Source organism: Clupea harengus, chromosome 8 (assembly GCF_900700415.2).
Source record: "Clupea harengus chromosome 8, Ch_v2.0.2, whole genome shotgun sequence".
Taxonomy (NCBI): domain Eukaryota; kingdom Metazoa; phylum Chordata; class Actinopteri; order Clupeiformes; family Clupeidae; genus Clupea; species Clupea harengus.
In genome coordinates, this window is record NC_045159.1 from 25,521,755 (window position 1) to 25,544,839 (window position 23,085).

At 47.0% G+C, this 23,085-nt stretch overlaps 1 protein-coding gene across 1 annotated transcript in view; it reads right to left on the reverse strand.

Moving 5' to 3' along the window:
- Positions 1-315: 315 nt before the first annotated feature.
- Positions 316-23,085, reverse strand: part of rps6ka4 (ribosomal protein S6 kinase, polypeptide 4) — a 34,888-nt gene continuing 12,118 nt past the window's right edge. The window contains exons 14-19 of the mRNA XM_031572480.2: positions 22,796-22,966; positions 19,475-19,666; positions 18,986-19,145; positions 17,680-17,843; positions 16,045-17,372; positions 316-342 (exon numbers count right to left, since the gene is read on the reverse strand). Coding sequence (XP_031428340.1) covers positions 17,148-17,372; positions 17,680-17,843; positions 18,986-19,145; positions 19,475-19,666; positions 22,796-22,966 — 912 coding nt within the window. The 3' untranslated portion in view covers positions 316-342; positions 16,045-17,147. The remainder of the gene's footprint in view (positions 343-16,044; positions 17,373-17,679; positions 17,844-18,985; positions 19,146-19,474; positions 19,667-22,795; positions 22,967-23,085) is intronic.

The following is a 23,085-nucleotide window of genomic DNA, read 5'->3' on the forward strand; positions in this document are numbered from 1 at the left end:
CGCCAGTTGAAGTTCTGCCCCGTGTGCACTCGGGCCCTCAGAGGTTCAATGTTTACGGCCGCCCGCACACGGCCGTTCAGCGTGAGGCCCCGACCGTGTCCCGTCTGGCCTCTAAGTGGGCCGGCTCCCTGTGAGGCCACCCTTTTAGCTGGCTTATAGAGTCAACAGAGAGGAGCTTCTCCTCAAGAAGCCCTGTGCATGTTGTGAGCATGATGCATGTTTTCACTGGCTCCCTCTGTGAGTGGTTGCATCCATTAAAGTAAGATCAAGGGTTTTCTCTCTCCCTCACTCTCTCTCTCCCTCTCTCTTCTCTCTCTCTCTCTCTCTCTCTCTCTCTCTCTCCTTCTCTCTTTCTCTCTCTCCCTGCCTTTGTGTTCGTGTGTGGCTATATGCATGTATGCATGCTTGCATTTATGGGTGTGTTTTTGTTTGCCTTTGTGTTTGGTTGCATTTGTATGTGTGTTTTGGTTGTGTTTGTGTGTGTGTGGTGTGTGTGGTGTGTGTGTGTGTGTGTGTGTGTGTGTGTGTGTGTGTGTGTGTGGGTGTGTGTTTCTGGCTATGAGTTATTGTGCACAATCTCCCGCCATGATTGCCTTGAAGCAATTCTCTCGGCTCTTCACAATTTTACCGTCACAATGTCTGTCTTTCATATCCTCGCGCTGGAGATGTCATGCTTACGGATTCGGCTTCGCTGCGATCCTTTTGTGTCTTTTTCTCGCGCCGTGAGACTGTGGTGAGACGCTGCCGTGAGCTGAGCGAGGGAGCAGAGGAGCGGTGGAAGGCCATGGGCGGTCTGAGAGTGGGCCTGGAGTCCTGGTGTGTGTGATGTCCCAGAATTGCTTGTAAACTGCAGGTGGTAGCTGGCTATGTGTGTGAGTGTTTGTGTGTGTGTGTTGTGAGTTTGTATTTGTGTGTGTGTGTGTGTGTGTGTGTGTGTGTGTAGGGGTGTGTGTGTGTGTGTGTGTGTGTGTGTGTGTGTGTGTGTGTCTGTGACTGAGAGAGAGAGTTTGTGTTAGTATTTGTGTGTGTGTGTGTGAGAGACTGAGAAAAAGAGCTTCTGTTAGTATATTTCTGTGTGTGTGTGTGTGTGAGAGAGTGAGAAAAAGAGCTTCTGTTAGTATCTTTCTGTGTGTGTGTGTGTGTGTGTGAGACTGAGAAAAAGAGCTTCTGTTAGTATCTTTCTGTGTGTGTGTGTGTGTGTGTGTGTGTTTGTTTGTGCCTCTGTGGCCACAGCAGAGATACGCAGAGCCACCGCGTGCACCGTGTGATGATAAAGATGCCCTGAACTGTGCGCAGGAGCAGCAAGCGGTGATGAGGGTTCACATGCACCATGGTGTGAGCTCACAGAAACCACTGCGCGATGCTGCCGCTGGAGCTGGAGCTGGAGCTGTCACTGCCGCTGCTACCGCGCCCGCCACTGCCACTGCCGCTGCCGCCCCGCGGAGCCACGTGGCAGAGATGAGACAGCAGCAGGAGCAGCAGCAGCAGCAGCGGCACTGGTCCTCAGAAGCCTTGAGGGGAGATAACGGTCTCAGAGGCGACCTGCTTACCAGCAGAAGAGTCCACCCACGGGTGGAGGCGCGGGTGATGATAAACAAACAGCGGGCAGCGTCAGCGGTGAGAGATAAGTCTGCGCTGCGCCCCCCCTCCACCACCAACCCCCTCGCCAATCCCTCCGTGCCAGTGCCTATCACCAGGCCACACTGCCCGCTGCGTTCTAATTAATATGAACTCAACTCCACACTGCCAAGAAGCCTAAAGCTGAATCTCTCTATTTTCTATTTTTTTATTTTCTCTCTTCTCTTGCTCTCTCTCTCTTGACTGTCCTTTCCCATCATCCTTTGCCTTGCCTTGTGTAAATATGCTGCCCAAATGCAGTATGGGAGAAAACATTTCTAGACATTACTGTATATGCAGTATGACAAACAGCACAATAGGTCAACTACAACAAGAATACCTTGTCTACAACAACAACAACAACTTCTATTGGCCTTTTCAATATTATGTGCATTATGACAGACAGGTTGAATACAACAAATAGAGCTCTTGCCAGTGGGATACATATCCTAACCGGTGTTGTTCTCTGCCATCACCAAGTTGTTCGAGGTTCTTGATTAATGTAAGGCCTGTCTGTGTTTTCTTCCCGGCTGTCTGCGAGGAGGATACGGCCTGCGTCAGCGGTCCGCCCCTGAGAATTCCTTCTGATGCATTTCTGTTTTATTCATATTTCCATTCACCGTTTCCATCTGTATGCATGCCATGAAGTGCTGAGGCATATCTGACTGGTAACTTGCAAAATCTTGCATTATATTCAGTTCATTCGTTTAAAAAAAAAAAATAAAAAAAATGCGCATCCTGAAGTGGGCATTGTTGATATTTTTAGTATTCATTTGGCAGCTTTTGACAAAGAGGAGTTGCATTATGATATTGAATTTTTCCTCATGATTTTGCAGTCTTTGTCAACAGTAATGCCTTTAAGCGAGCGCCCACCCTGCAAACACATTAGGAGTCCTCATCCACAAAAGGCCTGGCCCTGAATTGATTCCGACAGTAGAGGAGGAGAGAGAGAGGAAAAAGGGCAAAGCTCCCAGACGGACTACAAAAAGGCCACACAATCACTCCTTTTATTATTGTAATTATTGTCGTCCTTTTCACTTTCTGGTTCGGGGGCGTTTGTTTCCTCTCCCTCTTTTCCTCTCTCTTCTCCATTGGTCACCTGAGCGAGCGGGGGGGGGGGGGGGGGGGGGGGGGGCGGGGGGGGTGGGGTGGAATGGAGCAGCGGTGACAGCTGAGGCCCCTGGGAAGCATGGCCACAGGCGAGGAGGCTGGGGACTCTTTGGCAGAGTGTCTGCGCGCTCCGCTGAGCACAAATGGGGAGGAAGGCTGGTGGGCTCTCCTCGCCTTTCCAAGGCTCCACTGGAGGGTGAATTGTGGAGAGTAGAAGTGTGTGTGTGTGTGTGTGTGTGTGTGTGTGTGTGTGTGTGTGTGTGTGTCTGTGTCTGTGAGTGTGTGTATACATGTCTGTGAGCGTGACCCTGTGTGTGTGTGTGTGTTTGTGTGTGTGAGGGAGTGAGGTGGGGGTAAGTCTATGACTGCGTCAGCTGATGACCACCATAGTACAAACAAGCAAAGCAGCTTGCTGTTTATAACTGCCCTCTAATGGGGCTCAGGGAAGCTGAACGCCAACACGGAGCAATGCACATAATAGCCACATTTTGTTTACTGATCATATCAGAGCCACTTGACAGCCCACCCTGGGGGAGTCTGGATTTGAGGAAATGGCCAGATGGCCAAGGAGTTTACCAAAGAGACAGCAGACGATGTAAGTGCCACAGATATCTCTGGGAAATATCAGTGGCACACTCTTATTTGGTGTTAAAGATGTAAATATGATGAAACATACTTCACTTGAAAATTCCTCTCACGGTTTAAAACCAATGACAGCACAAGAGAAGCTTCTTCAATATATGATATCCCCCCCCCTCTCTATTTTCTTGCTCAAAGAGAATATGCTCTGGGAAGCAGGAGGCAGAAATTGCATAGTGGTCGGTCCAATTGACTTTCAGGGGGCAGTTATGTGCATGTGGTTACTGCATGTTAGCATGCCAGAGACTGTTGCCGGGAGGGAATCTCGCCTGCGGCTGAATCCTCAGGAGATTCCCGCATTGATCAGATAAAAGTGCTTTGATTCCCAGCACGTGTGAAACACCGTCCAGGGGTCCACCGTTGCAAGACGGTGTTGATCAAAAGATATAGCTGGTTAGACTTCAGTGTTCTTCTTCAATTGAATGCTGGGTTCTGTTCTATACTACAAGTCACGGATAGCCATCTGCACGGTGTACGGTCCTTGGAGAGTTTGATGTTTACCTCGTCGTCCGTGGGCGCAGGAGGAAAAAGTATTACCAAGGTTAGCGCAGTTGTTAGCGCCTTCTGCTGAGAGGGCTGACATAATAGCAGGTTTGGTGTGGGCAGACCGGTATTATCCATTATTTTGTCCTCTTTAGACTTGCTGAAGTTATCACTTTCTGAGTAAGACAGGTCCAGACGGCCGGGAAGGACACGGTGAAGTGAGCAGTTAATGAGCAAGCAGTGAATGATTCAATGGTGTTTTTTTGGAATTTGGCCTCGACGGCTGGGTTGAAGAAACCAACTGAATTTGCAGACAAGGCTGATGCTGGGGGAGTGTGGCACACAACACCAGTCCTCAAGATGTGGCTGTTCTAGGGTTTGTCCTATGCCATTGTATCTTACATAATAAACAGTGTCACGTCTGTGTTTAAAAAAAAAAGAAAGAATGACGTGTTGACCACGTCTGGTCTCTGTGACTATGGCACATACCCCTTAAGCCACGATAGCACTGTGATATCAAAACTGTGCAGATACATTGGGCCTCATTCTCGAACGCAGTTAAGAAGAATTTAAGAGGAATTTAAGAGGAATTGGATTTAGGACAACATTCGGCATTCATGAAAGTTCTCTCATCTGGGATTTGCTCTGAACTTCAGAAGACTTTCCGAACTCGAAATAGCAGTCGTAACTCGGCCAGAGTTTTCTCAAATGCGATTCCTTAAAAAACCTTTTGAGGAATTGCATTTAAGAAAACTCTCCGTGTTAATTAATTTGTGAGAAATCGTTGGTGATTGCGTTCACATCAACTCTACAGATCCTCGGATTAAAGTATCATTAACAATTACGTTTCACATGTAGGCCTATAGTCATGATTCTACGAGGCACCGTGATGTCATAAAATAAATAAAAGGACTACACCGGAATGCTGCGCTCGTCTAGTGAGCGTCGTTTGGCACTGCCGTCTGTGCAAGTACGGCAATCCAGAATTTTCAAGTAGTTCCACGTTGGTGGAACGAACTGCCTAGCACTACCAGAGCAGGCGTGTCCCTCTCTACCTTTAAGAAGCTTTTGAAGACCCAACTCTTCAGAGAGCACCTCCCTTCCTAACTGGCACTTCGACTAGTGCTTAACTTGCACTTATAGCAGTTACATTCCTGCACTTCGTTTTTATTTCCTATTTCGTTTTTTCTATTTCTTATGTAAAGTAGTATTTATTGTTACACTAGGTCTCTATTGCTCGTAGCTTGACTGTTCTATCCCTTGTACGTCGCTTTGGACAAAAGTGTCTGCTAAATGACTAAATGTAATGTACACGAAACCGCTTTGACATGACTCGTTTACGAGTTGCTTTCGTGTAGATTCGGTCGATTCCGACTGCACACGTCACTACGGTTGCGTGCCCTTATAAGGAGCTGGCAGGGCGTGTATGTATGCAAATTCAGGAGCACGAGAACGCGCTTTCAATTTAAGAAAACTCTTCCGGGGGAGCACAGCCCAGAAAACTTCTGCTGCGTAGGACCGCATTTTCAAGCGTGCATGAATTTGGCGGATGTCTTTTGCTTACGTTGTTTTTCCGAAGCCCGTAAGAAACATTTCAGAAGAAACTTCAGAAAATGTTCGAGAATGAGGGCCATTGTCTGTCATTGTCTGTCATTAATCAGCAGTACATTTGAATTTAAAAGCTTCCAATCGACAATTAATTATTTAGCCAGTACTAATTAGAGGTGCAGATATGTATTGACCAGGTGAGATATGTGTATATTATAGTGAATCATCGCATTTAATAATCATAGGAAAAGGGATTACCAGTAAATGTCATAGTTATTATACTGGCCCTCAGTGACACTGAAGCTGGCTGGTAGTCTGATGACATTTGATGTAATTTCCTCCTCTGAGAGATCCCCAAGGTTATTATACGAAGATGTTGAACCATAGGGTGTCATTCTCCCCCAGTAAACAAGCATGAAGAGTGAAACCTTTGCCAAATACGTACATACTCACACAAATACTAGGCCACCTTGTTATGGATTATTTGTAGAAAAAAAATACAATGGTTTTAAATCAGATTGGATCACTCTAATTCTCAAAAGGCCTTTAAGCCAACCTGGTGGAAATGCTCAACTCTGGTGGAGCACTGGCCCTTGAGATTCTTTGATTAATATCAGTGCAGGTGAAGGCCTTGGGGGTTGAGATGGTAACTGAATGCAGAATCAAATTAATCAAACCGATGACTAAAGAAGATCTTCCCCCCATCTCCCCCTCCAGCTCTCTCTTTCTCTTCCTCTTCCCCCCATCTCCACCTCCAGCTCTCTCTTTCTCTTCCTCTTCCCCCTCTCCTCTTTTCCCCCTCCAGCTCTCTCTTTCTCTCTTCCCCCTCTCCTCTTTTCCCCCACCAGCTCTCTCTTCCTCTTCCCCCTCTCCTCTTTTCCCTTGACATCTCCGCTGCTCTTCCCTCGTCCCGCCGCATTCTTCCTCCGTCTTCTCAGGCCCGTCTCACTCCCACTCTCTCACTCCCACTCTCACACTCCCACTCTCTCACTCCCACTCTCTCACTCCCACTCTCTCACTCCCACTCTCTCACTCCCACTCTCTCACTTCCACTCTCTCACTCCCACTCTCTCACTTCCACTCTCTCACTCCCACTCTCTCACTCCCACTCTCTCACACCCACTCTCTCACTCCCACTCTCTCACTCCCACTCTCTCACTCCCACTCTCTCACTTCCACTCTCTCACTCCCACTCTCTCACTCCCACTCTCTCACTCCCACTCTCACCTCCCTCTGCTCTTTCTACCCCTTCCACTCCTCCCTACTCCGTTCTTCTCCCTCTCTCCATCTGTTGATATATGGCTTAGGTGACAGGTAAAACAAACACTGGGCCAATCGATGCTGTAAACAGGAGTGCAACGAGGTTGTAAATAAGCCGTGGTGGCAGGAGAACAGGAACGAGAGAAGGGGGAGGTGGAGGAGAAGAGGAGTTCATTTTTTTTCATTTCCCGCCTTAATATCTCATTTACCTGTCAATGCAGCCAATAGCGCAGTGTTGCGCGCGCATTAGCGGGGGCCATGGCTGCCTCCGTGTGAGGCACTGGCGCAGGGAGAGGACGGGCCTGTGGGGACGGACGAGCGGAGGAGGCTGAGCTGCTAGTCCAGCCTCCTCTCCTCCGCTCGTTACGCCAGTGGAAGGCCCCGAACGATCTCATGTGTTTAGAATTATTGATTATCTTTAGAGCACGTTTAGATCAAATATTACAATCCCAATCAATCAATCAAACACACACACACACACACACACACACACACACACACACACATACACACACACACACACACACACACACACACACACACACACACACACACACACACATAACACATTCACATAACACACATCACTGACATCACTGATTAGACTCTGCACCAAAGCAAGGCTGCCCTGTAGTCTTCCTCTCTCTCTCTCTCTCTCTCTCTCTCTCCCTCTCTCTCTCTCTCTCTTTCTCTCTTCCTCTCTCTCCCTCTCTCTCTCGCATACACACACAATCCTGCAGATTGGTCAAGGTTCCTTATCTGGGATGTTGTTGCTGTGTGTGTGTGTGTGTGTGCTGAACTAGGAGCTACACAGGGAGTATGGTTCTAAAGGGAGCGGTGTTGAGTCAGCGCTTATGCCTCATGGGGCTGGAGTTTAGGCTAACGCAAACCTCTGGGAGGAAAGAGCAGCAGGAACCAGGAGGAAACGCACACACAGCATGCCAGGAGAGAGAGAGAGAGAGAGAGAGAGAGAGAGAGAGATGGAGGGAAAGAGAGAGAGAGAGATGCTTGAGTTGCCACACCCTCTTCTCTATGTGTGCTCCTTGGATGTTGCTGGTGTGCATTCTTCTCAGCTCATCCTCCGCAGGCTCCAAAGACGTGTGAAATTACTAATCAAGGATTCCTTCTTAAAGATTCCCAATTAGAGATCTCATTTTCCACTCGGCTGCGTCGTCTCAGCCCGTCTCAGAGCATATAGGGGAGCAGAATATTAGCGGAGGAGACACTCGGAGGAGTTGCCATAGATACATATGGTTCAGGGTGCTGTGCATCCTCTGGGAGTTGCAGTTCTATAAAGAGTGGACTGCTAGAGTGTATGTAAAAGCCAACCAAGGTAATGGAATTCAGCTTCAATGTTGTACCAAAGCCAATCTATGTTAGCTGAAGATGTGCAGCACATCTCTCCATGCCTTATCACAGCAAAGGCACAATTTCATGACTTGTGGCCAGGGCCCAAAAGCTTTGGCATACAAGGCGATGTTAAATTAGTCCAGTGAAAGGATAAGCGTACTTTTACTATTGATTTATGCTGAGAACTATAACAATTTCATCAAGCAGTCTTGGGTATCATAAAGATGTTTTGAATCACAACCAGCCTATCACAATACAGTAACACAATAAACAAAACGGATGCACTGATACAGCTGATCTTAATCATCTTAATCAAGAGTGTAAACAGGGAAATCTAAACATTTAGACTGCTTCACAGCGAGTGACCCAGTGACTGAATGATGGACTTTCATTGACAATCCCAGCTGCTCTAATCGGCCCAGTGCACACTAGCTGACAGCTGCTAATTGAATGCGACGCTCTGGCCTGGTAGCTGTTGTGTACCTAAGCGCTGATAACAGACTCTCCCCAGTCTGTTGTTGTCCTGCTGATACAGGCTACAGCTGCTTGGACAGCCAACGGCATGTCCTCTGACAAATGCATCCTGATAACGTGGAGGACCGGTGTAATGATAATGACAATGACGGCGATGATGGTGAGAGAGTAGCCCGCTGTTGAGCGATGAGCCTACTCTCACCTCCTCATGCCTATGCTCTAACACACTCTTCTGTCTGGTTTCCATGACGCCACCATACAACCATCCCACCACACACACACACACACTTCCCTCCTCTCCCCACTCCACCCTCAATCACAGAGTGAATCATTCTGGTGACGCTCATTATGCTGTGTAAAAGACCGCTGTCTGCTGCATGAGAGCGCAGACGTGTCTTTCTGTGAGCTCGGTTTTGACTGGCCGCCCGGGATAGCATTAGCACACAGAACAAAACGTTCATCAGCAGTTGGCACGGGGGTCTGGCCTCGGTGACAGCGCAGAGCGCGCGATTCGCAGTGCCTTTGTCTACTCCTGCCTGTGCTGCGTCAACGCCTCTGAAATGGCTAAAATAAAATTTATAAAAAAAGCAATCAAAGTATGACTCTGCCTGCCACAATGGGATGTCAAGGTTCCTTAACAGTCCTCCGCTCTCTTTGTCTGCTTAAGCGCAGTGGAAATTCAAACATGAGAGTAGGGCGAAAGGCGTGACCTAAATCAGGGATGGATGTGACAGTTCATGACAGCGTGTCCCCTTCTGATGCGGGGCTGACTGTGAGAGGCTGGGCGCGTCACAGCTGCGTTGTCTGATCCGCACAGGACACGATATGAGGCCCTCGCTGCACCCATCAGGATACCGTGAACTGAAGACGTTTCAACGGGGTCACGGGGTGAAGGTAGCCTGAGGGCAATGACAATGTCACTGGCTGATGTTCCGGGACGAGATTAGGACGCACAGTCCCCTTGACACACTTAACCACATTAGGGATCTCCCTTTGTGTGCGGGACAGATGGATAACAAGAACGCAGTCATTTTATTGAGGCAAAATGGCTAGTGGGAAATGTCAAATTAGTTGCTCTAATGACCCCAATGGATTGACAGCTAAAGTGAACATCGGTAAACACAGACATGTTAAGAATCGGGTTGGTAGTGGATATTTCTTTGTGAAATTATAATGCAATTTAAATACTATAAGAAATATAAACAAACACAAACACGTATGCACATACAATGACAGTTGCTGCCAGTATATGTCTGTTTCATACTGTGGTCCATTAGTCTGTGCAGAAGAGGGGGGGGGCAGGGGTCAGGCATTTTCAGCTCATTTAAAATGACTTTCATTTTTTAATACAGTTCACACTGCCCTGAAGATCATAGTGAGAAGACACACTTAAAAAAGACAGGCAGAGAGAGAGAGAGAGAGAGAGGAGAGAGAGAGAGAGAAGGACAGAGGGAAGGAGAGAGACAGAGACATAGACATAGACAGTCATTATTTCTTCAACTTGAAATCTTTCCCCTTTTTCTTCCTCGCCATCCCATCACAGTTACTCTGAGTTTTTGACACTTTGGACATCTCAGGCGTCTCCTCACTTTTATTTTCAGATCTGAAGGCATAATCCTGGACTCCACGGCTCCTTTGGTTACACCCTTCCAAAAGGAGCCCACTCTCACATGGATGGAGGGCGGCTTACGCTTTTACGTGTTTTTTTTTTTGTTTGTTTACATGCCCGAGATCACCAGATCCATTTGGGTCAGTGTGTCAGTTCCTCTGTGTACAGTGAAGGTTATTTGTGGTAATAAAGCGGACATGTTTTTTTTCGTCGTTGTTGTTGTTGTTGATAGGAGGCATGAGCTCATCTGAGGCGGTGGCTGTAGTCTGAATCAAGAATTCCACTTTCTCCACGACGGCTTGTGTTTGTTTCTCACTCACTTGGAGTGCAATTCAATAATCAGCACGAGCGGAGGATGGCGTGGAGCGAGGCGGAAAAGAGGCAGCGAGAAGAGAGGAGGTATAATTGGAAAAGGGGGGCTTTGGCGTTGCATCAAACCCGCACGAGAGAGTAGGGGTAGAGACAGAGAGGGAGGGAGGGAGGGAGGGAGGGAGGAGAGGAGGGAGGGAGCCGCCGGATGGGGGTCAGTTCTCTCAAATGAACCAGAAATGAAGGGATGAGAGTGATGGGGACGGGGCGCAAGACATGGAGACGGGAGAGGGAGGGGGGGGGGGGGGGGGGGGGGGGAATCGAGCCAAAGGGGAGGGTGAGGTTAATGGAATTGGAGAAGAGTGAGGGGTTAAAATGGCATGCGAACTGAAAATGGCCTTTCTAGTTGGCGAATCGATTCGCCGTTTGTCTGTCTGAAAGCCTGCCGCAGCAGTTTGGGGGAGCATTAGGGGTCCTGGGGGTAGGGGTGGGGGTGTGCTGAAAAAGTGGGCCAAATTCCTCGACAGCCCCTTGTTTTTGTTTAATTTAGGATATATTTAATCGTTGGATGAAACTTCTTAGCCACAGCCAGAGAGGTCTAAGCCCCTTTAAACTCTGGCGCTGGCGGAGTTCACTATTGAAGGGTATGGCTAGCATCGTGCGGCCTGGTTTGGCTGTGGCATCCATTTATTTCTGATTCAGATGTGACATTCTCAGGGGTTAATGATCAGACATTTGCTTGCGGCTCCACTTTGACAGTCATTTGCAGATGGGGTTGACACGGCGTTTCATTTGGTTCACTAATCACAAATGCATTTTGCACTGTATGGAGCGCTGAAGTTTAATTAGTTTCTAATGGCTTTTACCTTAATAATACAACTAATGGGTCTTTATGGGTGTCTGCGAAGAGTATTAAGAGCAAATAACATTGTCTGTGTCTGCCTTTTTAGCCAACGCTTCCCCCTCCCCAGAACAGGGAGACTTGGAATATTTTGATGCAGTCATTACAGTGTAATGGCATATGTAAACAAAAAGTGCTAATCATAAAAGTAAACACATTTAAGCCGTCACAAACTTGATTCCCTCTGCTACGTTACAATTATGTACTTGAGCTAATTAATATTTAAAACATCCATCGGAGCTGAATGATTCAGGGGGCCAGATGGAACAAAGACAAACACTGATCTATTGACACAGTGCGTGTGAACCCAGACCCATTAAATATGCCAAATAAATACAACTCCTCCACTGAACATTTCAAAGGGCACACGTGGCGGGTAATTGCTAATTTCCAAGAATCTGAACATTAATTAAAAGAGCACCAGGCTCACTGAAAAAAGTCCCAGGAGACACATTTACAGGCAACTAAAAAGACATTAATATTAAAAAAAAAATGCAGTCCTTCTGGGCGTAAATTAGTCAAGAGTTATATCATTGCCATTTGGACAATTTAATTAGCTGATGACTGTCTCTGCCACATCACTGCGCGGTCCGGAATGCAGTGTTTGAGTGTGCATGTACACAGACCCAGTCAGATGTCTCAGATCTGGTCCCAGATGTTGACTGTTGCAATATTAAAATGTCTTGTGTAAATGTCACAAACTGAGAGAGTGCACAGCAAGGGAGACAGGACACTCCCCACCAATCACCCTCACTTTTGCCTGGACTGGGTTTGTGCCTGGCATCTGGCTAATGCAGTATTCAGCATAGTCTCTCCCAAAGCATAAGAACACTGACACTGTCTGTCATTCATCGACTGCACATAAACACACACACACACACACACGCACACACGCACGCACGCACGCACGCACGCACGCACGCACACACACACACACACACGCACACGCACACACACACACACACACACAAACAAATATGAACACCATTGGCATTTTAGCAGCATCAGTAGGAATCCCTCACTGTGACATATATTCTTTTGACATTTACTCAAACAACACAAAGCGATAATACTTACCACATTAATAAACACGCTAACAATTACTTGTGTGTGACAAGGTCTCACTCATAGAATGAAATGGGATAAATGACCTGTAATAACTTTTGACCAGATATAAATGCTTTTGAATCTTAGTTCTTTTTTTTGGAATGGGCAATATTTCTCAATTTCAACAGTTTGAGTCAAAGTTCTGATGATATTAGGAAAAAAAACATTATAAACTCCACAAATGACCAAGTGTGGTTAATACTTGGACGCATGACTGTGCCTCTAATACTGAAATGGTATGGTAGTATATGCAATGGTAAAATGCTATATTTTGTCAATATACTTCATCTTTATTACATCTTCTTGCCAACATGTTTATCTCAATTTGAGGTAAGATTAACTATTTTATTTGCTTTCAGACTGTTCATCGTTTTCTTTACCCTGATTTACAAGCATGTATATAGCATGTCAAAACATATCCTACACTAAAGTTTGAGAAGTATTTTAAAGTGTCTCTTAAGCAGGCATCAAGTCAAAGGACATCGGAACCAACATCTCTGCTCTTTCAGAAGATTGCTTTGCAGAAATGGTCATGGCATATTACCAAAATAAAAGTTCAGCGTTCACTCTTTGGACCATGTATAGCTAAGACTTCAGCATTATTTTTTTCATAAGATTGCATTTAACCCCCCCCCCACCCAAAAAAACCCCAAACATTTCTAGAAGGCAATTCAGTGCTACAATCTGCTTCTGTGAATGTGTGCTATACAACTATCATCACGTTTCTAATTTCAGAGCGTGTCTTTACGCGTTCTTTTTCGAGATGAAATCCAGTCCAGCCACCCGCAGGCAGACCAAGAGCGTTTTATATGCTCTCAACTTTTAGGTTCTCTTCATCTAGGTGAGGTGTACCTGAAAGCAAAGACATGTCTTATCCATCCCTCTGGGCCTTAAAATTCAAACGGAGAACTAAGCGTGAACACTGAACTTGCCTGGGTCTCTTCCATGGAATGGGGTCTGTCATGTTTAGCTGCTTAATAATGGAGAGCGTGTTTGGAAAGCGCCGGAATGAAAGTTTCATGAGCGGAGAGTGGAGGATCTGCTATGAAATCAACCTTGACGCACTTACTGACACTGGTAGGGCTGCACTACCCCCGTGCGTGTGAATTATTCAGCGGCCTTGTGGGGAAACATACTGTAGGACAAAGTCAGCATGTGTGACAGGTTAGCAGGCTCTCTCGGCTTCGTCTGCGGAGCAGCTGCAAACGCATGTGGGTAGGGAGCCTGAGAGTTGGGGTCTGGCAGTCTGGAGAGGGGATGTGAGCGACAGCTAGACAGACTGTAGGCCTACAATTGGCCCTGGCTTTTTTTAGGGACAGTACTCCCGAAAGTCCATTTCCAACACATTAAACATTGGCTGTGTGTACAGTGAGCTTAGGCCTATATGAAGTCAAACCTTGGGTCACGTCCAAGAGTGGGGACTGTAATTGATGGAATCGTTTTGATTTAGCTTTCGATCCATATCCATCTGTGTCATGCTCAATCTATCACAATTTCCTATGCAAATGATTCCACTCAGGGCTCATTTTGATTCATGACATGATGGCAAACACATCATGGCCAAGTAATCCAATGGCTTCCTTCTGCCTTCTTGATGTGCCAGGCAACGGCAAGCACCACACTGACCCCTGGTGCCCATGAACCTGAACTGCAGGACTGTCAATATGGAGGAACCAAGCCAAGCCTAAAACCAGTCAGGCTACAGCCATGATTCAGCTGACTGTTCTGTGGTAAATGTTGAAGGCTGTGTGATAAATTAATCGTGCATTCAAGATTGACCTAATTTCCTCACATAATAACGAAATAACTTACGTAATAAACCGCCATATAATATCCGACACTTTATGACATACACAATGAATGGAATAATACAACTTGAAAAGATTTCAGGAAGGGCATTATTTTTTGATAAAATTTCAACAGTGTCCATGATGCAAAACAAAGCACCTACAGTTATCTGAAAACAGAGCACTTTGTACTTATGATTTTATTTTTTATTTATTTTTATACAAAATGCTTTTTGGCAAAAGGAGAGAACTGAATAACTTATTAAAGAAGTTATTTAAATGAAAAAAGTACATGCAAGTCAAAACAATGACACAAAACACAGTTACTAATAGTCATAAAAATAGTAGCGTTCTCATATTTTAGACTGTAGACATAAAAATCATTGACATAAGCTTGTAAAATGATCTTAAATCAGAAATGTACAGTTTTATAATTTCACAATAGATGTTTTTTTTTTCCTAGTGCACAAGGCAGCAAGACACACCATAGAATGACATAGAATTACTCAATTCATTAACACAGACAGGGAGCCATTACCGTCACAGCAAACACAACTCGGAACACAAAGGCATAACTGAAGCAATAAATACTAAAAGGTTAAGCAAGTTAAAGCTGATAACAAAAGCAAAATCATTTCAAAGATTACAATTGTGCGACTTGAAGTTGGAACAATAATGATAAAAAAAAGGAACTACAAGTGACTTTCTTTTAAATGACCAGTGTCATTCAACCATCCTGCACAAACTCCAATCCCCATAATACTAAAATAAAGAACGGTCCATTTGGTGTGTGAGACTAATGAGGAGATCGCAGTAGAGCGAGCATGATTGAAAAGCTCTGACCACACAGGCCTAACAGTGTTGCAATCTCAGAAAGATGGCCATCCAATGGATCTCACGTGTCATCTCATGATATATATATATATTTTTTTTACAGGCACCCCAACAGGATGAGACTTCAACCAGTGCCGAGGCTTTAAACCCCCCCCCCCCCCCCCACCCACCCTCACAAAAGTCATGAACACTCTATAAATATGCATGCAGTTATCTCATTAACCGGGTACTACATTACAATTTCTGAAGAGACATTTAAAGAAAATGCTGATCATACACAACAATATCCTTGTCCTTGGCAAATATAAAGAAAACCTTTTTATAAAGAAAACCTACAGTAAGTACCCCCTCAGTGTATGCAGAGAAGTGACCTCCATATTAGAGTGCCCTGCATCAGCTCGCTCAGTATTCACAGATTCAGTGTTGTTTTTGAATGCAAGTCTTAAATTGAGGAGGAGAAGGAGAGCGAGATATTCACCACAGTGGGTGGGTGGCCGGTGCCGTATGGTTACCTTCAGGGTGATGAGTGGAGTCTCTCTCTCTCTCTCTCTTTCACCCCCTCTCTCTCTCTTAGTCCTCTCCCTCACACCATCTCTCTACCCACGGGTCAAATACGACTGGGAGTGTGTGTGTGTGTGTGTGTGTGTGTGTGTGTGTGTGTGTGTGTGTGTGTGTGGAGCCACAGCCTGCGCCCCGGCCCAGGGATGCGATGGAGCCCTTTTTAATGTTTGAACACGGCCGACACTCCTGAGACCCGTGGCCTGGACTCTGACGCACGGCGCTGCATCACCCTGCCTGCAGCAGCAGAGGAGGACCAGCAGCACCCCACGCTCCTACGCCTGTGAGGTGGACACACAAGCTAACACAGTCTCTCTCTCACACACACTCACACACACACACACACACACACACACACACACACACACACACACACACACACACACACACACACACACACACACACACACACACACACACACACACACACACACACACACACACACACACACACACACACACACACACACACACACACACACACACACACACACACCTCCAAGGACTCCGGGGGCCACAGAGTCAAGCTCGTGGTATCACAGACTGATCCGGTCCGCACCATGAAAGCACAGCAGGGAAGCGTTAGTGAAGGGTTCAGTCATTAAAAACACTGTACATTGAAGACTGCCGTTCAGAGGCTTCACCACGTATACTGAGAGGCATGCACGAAGTAAACCCAACAACGACACGCAGACAAAGATTCACGCCTGACCCTCACAATCAGGCCTAGTCCTTATTTGCTGTTGTGGATAAAAAAAAAAAAAAACTAAAATCAACCATCAAGCCCATTAAACTGTCCGAAAGCCACCTTTGATATAAAGTGTTATATGTATAACAGCTACTCCTCCTCTCCAGTCCCTGGTCACACTGTCTATGGCCAGGGGGCCACACAAACGTCCCCTTTTCTCAGTACCTATGGCTTTGACTCTCAAATGGCTTGTTATCCCACCTATCTTGAAAGTGTCCCTTTTTAAAAACGGCTCTGCCTTCAGCATCTTTTACAACGCGTCTTAAAAGCCATAAAAACAAATCCCACTCATTAAAAGGTACATTCAATCATACGAGCGAACAATAAAAAAAAAATTACACAAGACTAAAAGGTGTCTGGCAGTTCAACACTGGTAAACATGCAAACGTAACAATCGGCGGGGAACATCTTACGACCAGCGGGTTTAAAGAAGCGACAGCGAAATAGCGAAACGATTTGACACCAATTTTGAACGATTACGTTTTTTTTTGCTTGAAATATACAACAGTTGTCCCCCACTCTCTTGCTAAACCATGGATGGCCCAAAAAAACCGACTTGACATATCCATTGGAAAGGAGTGCATAAGCCCTTTGCCGTCAGACCACGTACGGTCCCATACAGCATGTTGTGCCACGATTAGAAGATCTGGCTTTTTGGATGTGGGTGTGATTTAAAGAGTTTTGCCTTCTTCAGTGATTCATTCAGTCACACTGGGACCCTGTAGGCGTCTTCAGTTTGGGTGGTGGACGGTTGGGGTGGGGGTGGGGGTGGGGGTGGGGGGGGCCCTCCGAGGCCTCCTCCCGCAGGCCGGCTCAGGGGTCGGGGTCTGGGGCCACGGTCGGCCGCAGCTGCGCCTGGGGCTGCGTGGACGCCGCCACCACCACCGCGGAGGAGGAGGAGGACGAGGAGGAGGACGAGGAGGAGCTGCGTCGGGTCTCCACCCCGGTGCTGGTCATCTTCAGCTTGCGGCGCTTGGCCAGAGGGGCGTTGTCCACGCTCTTCAGGAAGAAGCCCTCTCTCTTCCCCCTGTTGAACGCCTGTGTGGGAAAGGAAGGACGCAGGGGGATGGGAGAAGAAGAAGAAACATCATGTTGTAACATCATGTCAGTGTAACAATACAAGCATCTCTTTTTCCATTCGAGTACACAAGGGACACAGAGGGACTCTGTAAATAACTTGCATTAATCCCCAAGTCACCATTCCCAAAACAACGCTCCCGCTGCATTCCCAAGCTCTGGAACAAAAACCCAGCCGACGGAAACACCCGACCCGAGAGTGTTGGGATGGAAACTAAAGGAAACGGATTCGAAGTTGAGCCGAGCCGTGGAGTGGAGTGACCCGTACCTTGTAAGTGGCGTTGACGTAAGTGCGCACGGTGGGGCCGCTGGACTCCAGCACGTCGGGGGTGCACAGCGGGGCGGAGGAGACGTGGGCCCCGCCCTGGAGCCAGCCGTTCTCCTTCAGGTGGCTCAGCTTCAGACGGCACTCGGGGTCCACCGTCAACAGACCTGCAGCACCGGCGGGGGAGGGGAGACATGGCAAAGCAGATCACAACAGAGGTAAGGGGATGGGCAGAACAGGAGGAATGGGAGAGAGAGAGAGAGAGAGAGACACTTCCATGTGAAAAGGGCTCTTTGCTGTTTAGAATAACAATGACAGCTCTAACCTAAGGCAATGCCAAATGGCACATCTCAGCTTCCCAGCTCCTGACCATTGCTGAGTGAAAACCCGAGTATGATCAGGTTGCCCGTGCCAGCAGTGAAAAACTGTCAGGCACACTAACTTCAAGACACTAATAAGTGCAACTCACACTGAGTTTGTATACGAAGAAGTGGGAGGACCTGACAAAGTGTCTGAGGAAGTGTATGATTTGAGGATGTGAGAGTTAAAAGGGGCTGGAAGACATTGCACAACTTACTAGTGTCTGTCTGTGTGTGTGTGTGTGTGTTTGTTCAATGTGTGTGTGTGTGTGTGTGTGTGTGTGTGTGTTTGTTCAATGTGTGTGTGTGTGTGTGTGTGTGTTTGTTCAATGTGTGTGTGTATGTGTGCCAATAACTCCGAGCCAGTTCTGCATTCATTTATCAGGAGAGAATGCCAAACTGGGTCAAACACAGCCCCAAAAATCGGGCAAATGAGGAAGTGGCCTCCTCCTCCGTGGCCTCCTCCATGCCAAGAGCCTGGAGACGTGCCGGCAGGACGTCAGAGAAAAAGGTGGAGGCCTTGCGATCACCTCTTATGAGAGCGAGCACAGAGAGGCAATGAGCGTGAAAAAACTGCCCAGGTCACGGGAGTCACTACTTGGTCTGCGGCAGGGACACAGTGCTTATTTATCAGTGTCTGGTCTGGGTGGCTTGGAAGCTTGAGTCATACTATGGGGGGGGGAGAATGGCTTGGCAGTTTTATTCACTACAAAAAAAATCTAGAACATTCTGTGAGTTTGTAATGTTGACCTATGCGCACTGTGTGGCCCATTTATTTTTGACCAAAAGTTAAATACATGTAGTTGCCCTTCTCTCTAAAACATTAAATAATGGTGTAAGAATATTAGGACTATTTTTAAGAGCATGATGGGTTGTGTGAAGATCTAAAGAGTCTTGATCAGTTCCCCTGTGGTGAGTCCTTAACACACGGCGCTTTGATATCCTCGCACCTCTCACAAGCTCTTTGGCCTCTTCTGACACGCCCCTCCACGCCTCTCCTTCCAATGAGAAGTCTCCCTCTTTGATCTTCTGCATGATGTCAGCCGCGTATGATGAGGTCATGCCCTTTTTTTCACTCTGGAAGGGAACCTGTCCCGACAGCATGGTGTACTGAGAAAGAAAGAAAGAAAGAAAGAAAGACACACACACACACACACACACACACACACACACACACACACACACACACACACACAACACAACACACAACACTTCTTTTAGTCCTCCGTGTGAAGAGTTTGCTATCAGACATGGTAGATGAGCATGATAATGGTTTCATTTATTTGAATAACTTAAGCTAAATCACACAAACTTATCACAAATGAATCCAGCAGTTATTGACTATTTTATAATTAGACAGTAATGACTCGCTCGGTCGCTCCCTCTCCCCATCCTCCTATAAGAACAGAGTTGATTGGCCACAGTGTGGAGGTCTGTACCAGGATGACCCCCAGGCTCCAGAGGTCGCAGCCCTTGTCGTAGCCGGTGGAGTGGAAGAGCTCGGGGGCGGCGTACTGCAGGGTGAAGCAGGGCGTCTGCAGCGGGGCGCTGCCCGCCGGGAACAAGCGGGCGAAGCCAAAGTCGATCACCTTCAGCACCGCGTCCTCACCCTCGCCGGCGAACAGAACGTTCTGCAAGATCCAAGAACACAAAAGGGAACAGTGAGACAGCGACTTACAAATACCACGGGGTTCACCATCCTTTCAGAGTCTCCCTTCATGTTGTCTTCTCACTACATGCTGGGTGTCAATTTCGCCCTGGTTTCAAAAGAAAGCTAAAAAAAGAACGAAAAAAAGCACAAAACATCTGTTCCATCCCGAGCCAGTCTCCACAAACTCAACCTCCACACTTGCCCACTTTCCTCACCACACAGCAGATGCCCAGAACTGCCATCCTACTCTCTTATCTAATCTACAGTGCTTCATTTGTGCCAGTGCGACCCACCACTACCACCATCATCATCATCATCATCATCATCATCATCTCAGTGTTTCTGACTAACGACACATTTACGCAGAGCCGGAGCAACACATGCACTAACGACGAGCGACCTAAATTAATAATAGAAGACGTCAGCCGCCGAGGAGCTAACATGACAAACATGCCACCGGCACAGTGTCCCTGGTTACCAACACATTAGAGCCAGCCATGAGACCACAGCCATGAGGCGCAATAGAAAGAGTCCCTGAGACACACACACACACACACACACACACGCACACACACACAGTGGGTGGGATTCTCGGCCTTGGGAACGGACTGGAAAGAGACCGTAAAGAGTTTTCCGGACAGAATGTTTTATTTGCAGGCACGAAGGAAGTGTGTGACATTTGCACACACACACACACACACACACACACACACACACACACACACACACACACACACACACACACACACACACACACACACACACACACACACACACACACAAAATCACACACAAACACACACACAAACACGAGTGGTTGTTAAATCAGTCCAAAAAGTGTTTCATACTAGTCATTTCTCGTGAAACACAAAACACATTTCCGATTGTGTGATTTTTTTTCTTACTAAACTGTTCCCCGTGGTGCCTTGAAGTCGACGGCGTATCCTGTCTTTCTTATTACAATCAAGCGAGGCGGTCTCAAACCAGTTGGCAGCCCTGGACACTGGCAGCCTGCCGCCTTCCCGTTCCTCTCCGCTGCCAGATCCTCGCTCTCTATTTCTGACCACTGCGTCAACCTGCCACTGTGAAAGCACAAACATTTCTGATGCCCACCCCCATCTTGATTCAAGTGTCTTTCTGTCAGGCCTGTGTGTGTGTGTGTGTGTGTGTGTGTGTGTGTGTGTGAGATTCCGCCCCCGTTAGTGTGCCTGTTTTATGTGGAGATCACCCTTACCGGCGGCGGTAGTAGCAGCAGTAGAATTTCGACGGTTTTCTGAGGTTTGACACAGAAATGGCTGACACCTCTAGAATTATGCTGGTGACTTGGGAGTGGAGCGTCAATTCGAGTTGAACTTGACTGGAAGCGAGCTTGGAGCACACCAATGTCAGTTTTTTTATTTCCTAATAACATTTCACGCATTCTGGCCAATCAAATCTGCTTGCAGAGACTCTAAACGGGCTGGAAATGTCCAGCCACACCATTGACAATCACACAATAGTAGGAATATATCGATATACACGGCTCAGGGTTCGATTCAATTCACAATACTATGCTTATTATATTAATATTAGACACAAGTGAAGGGGCTAAGATATGGCCAAGGCTGGTAGTTGGCTACAGACTGACTGCGGGCGTAACAGGATGTTGTATTCTGGCTCTAGTGCCAACAAAACGGACACTACCGCTGACAACTTTTGCATCGCCTCACATCGCCCGTGTCTGGGCCAAACTTGAACCCAACCGCAAAAGACTACAGCCAACGGCACATACCCCACGGCCATATTTATTCACAGCTGTGTTTCAGGTACCTTCTCTCCTTGGATACAGGCGAGTGTGACTGAGCATCTGCATTCACAAACGGGGACGCTCACAACTGACACGTTGAAGATGTTCAGTATCATGTCTAGGAACCAGTCATGTTCTTGTATAGTGTACTTTTTAACATGGATATTCGAAAACCATGTAAATTATCAACCAAATGTTTACAAACACCAAATGTCATCATACTCATTGAACTGCCAATCAGCGTTATCTCTCTTACCGATACATACATTCTTTTTAGACCTATTTATTTACTACTGATAATGTATTGAAATGTAATATTTGTAGAATTTGGTGTGTGTGTGTGTGTGTGTGTGTGTGTGTGTGCTGTATGTATGTGTATATCTAAACATTTGAAATAAAATGTATGTTTCATGATTTTAGTTACACACAGTAAAAGATGTTTAATTCATTGTGCTATTGGTTGGGGACTTCCCACAGCAGCCAATCCTCTCACCGTCACATGCAAGTACTCACACCCAACAACCTAACGTAACCAATAGAACACCTGCCCAACAACAATGCCCAACTGGCTGGTGACGGGCACAACACACGCTGCATGTTGTACCCGGGATCCGTAAAGGCCCTTCTTGACAGTGCAACATGTGCCGTCTGTATCTCACAACTGCTAAACACAACAACATGACTGCCCACCCATAGAACCTAAGCAGCAGGTTACAACAACATCAACAAAGCTGCCTTCATGAGCATTTCACTGGGGTTTTTCAAGCAGGTGCCACCTGATGATGATAATAATAATAATAATAATAATAATACAAAAATACAATTCGAGCTGAACATGACAACTGTCCAACTTCTGCAATATGTTCTGTTTTTTGCTTCTAACTGGTTTGTTACTTCCCTGTGTTGGTGGCTGTGTGATGGCTGTGTGATGGCTGTGTAATGACTGTGTGATGGCTGTGTAGTGGCTGTGTGATGGCTGTGTTGGTGGCTGTCTGATGTCTGTGTTGGTGGCTGTGTGATGGCTGTGTGATGGCTGTGTTGGTGGCTGTGTTGGTGGCTGTGTGGTGGCTGTGTGATGGCTGTGTGATGGCTGTGCGATGGCAGTGCGATGGCTGTGCGATGGCTGTGTTGGTGGCTGTGTGGTGGCTGTGTGGTGGCTGTGTGGTGGCTGTGTTGGTGGCTGTGTTGGTGGCTGTGTGATGGCAGTGTTGGTGGCTGTGTGATGACTGTGTTGGTGGCTGTGTGATGGCTGTGTGATGGCTGTGTTGGTGGCTGTGTGATGGCTGTGTTGGTGGCTGTGTGATGGCCGTGTTGGTGGCCTACCTCTGGCTTGAGGTCCCTGTGCACCACGCCGGCCTCGTGCATGAAGCTGACGGCCGACACCAGGCTGCTCATGAGCTTGCTGGCCTCCCACTCGGCGAACAGCTTCTTCCGCTTGATGCGCTCCAGCAGCTCGCCGCCACGCAGCAGCTCCATCACCAGATACATGTGGTGCTGAGGAGGGGAGAACATGACCCATTAATAACAAGAGATAGGGAGTACATACGGGCACATGAAAAGACTGGTGTCAGTGATCATGAAGATAATGATGATTTCATATGTGTGTGTATGAG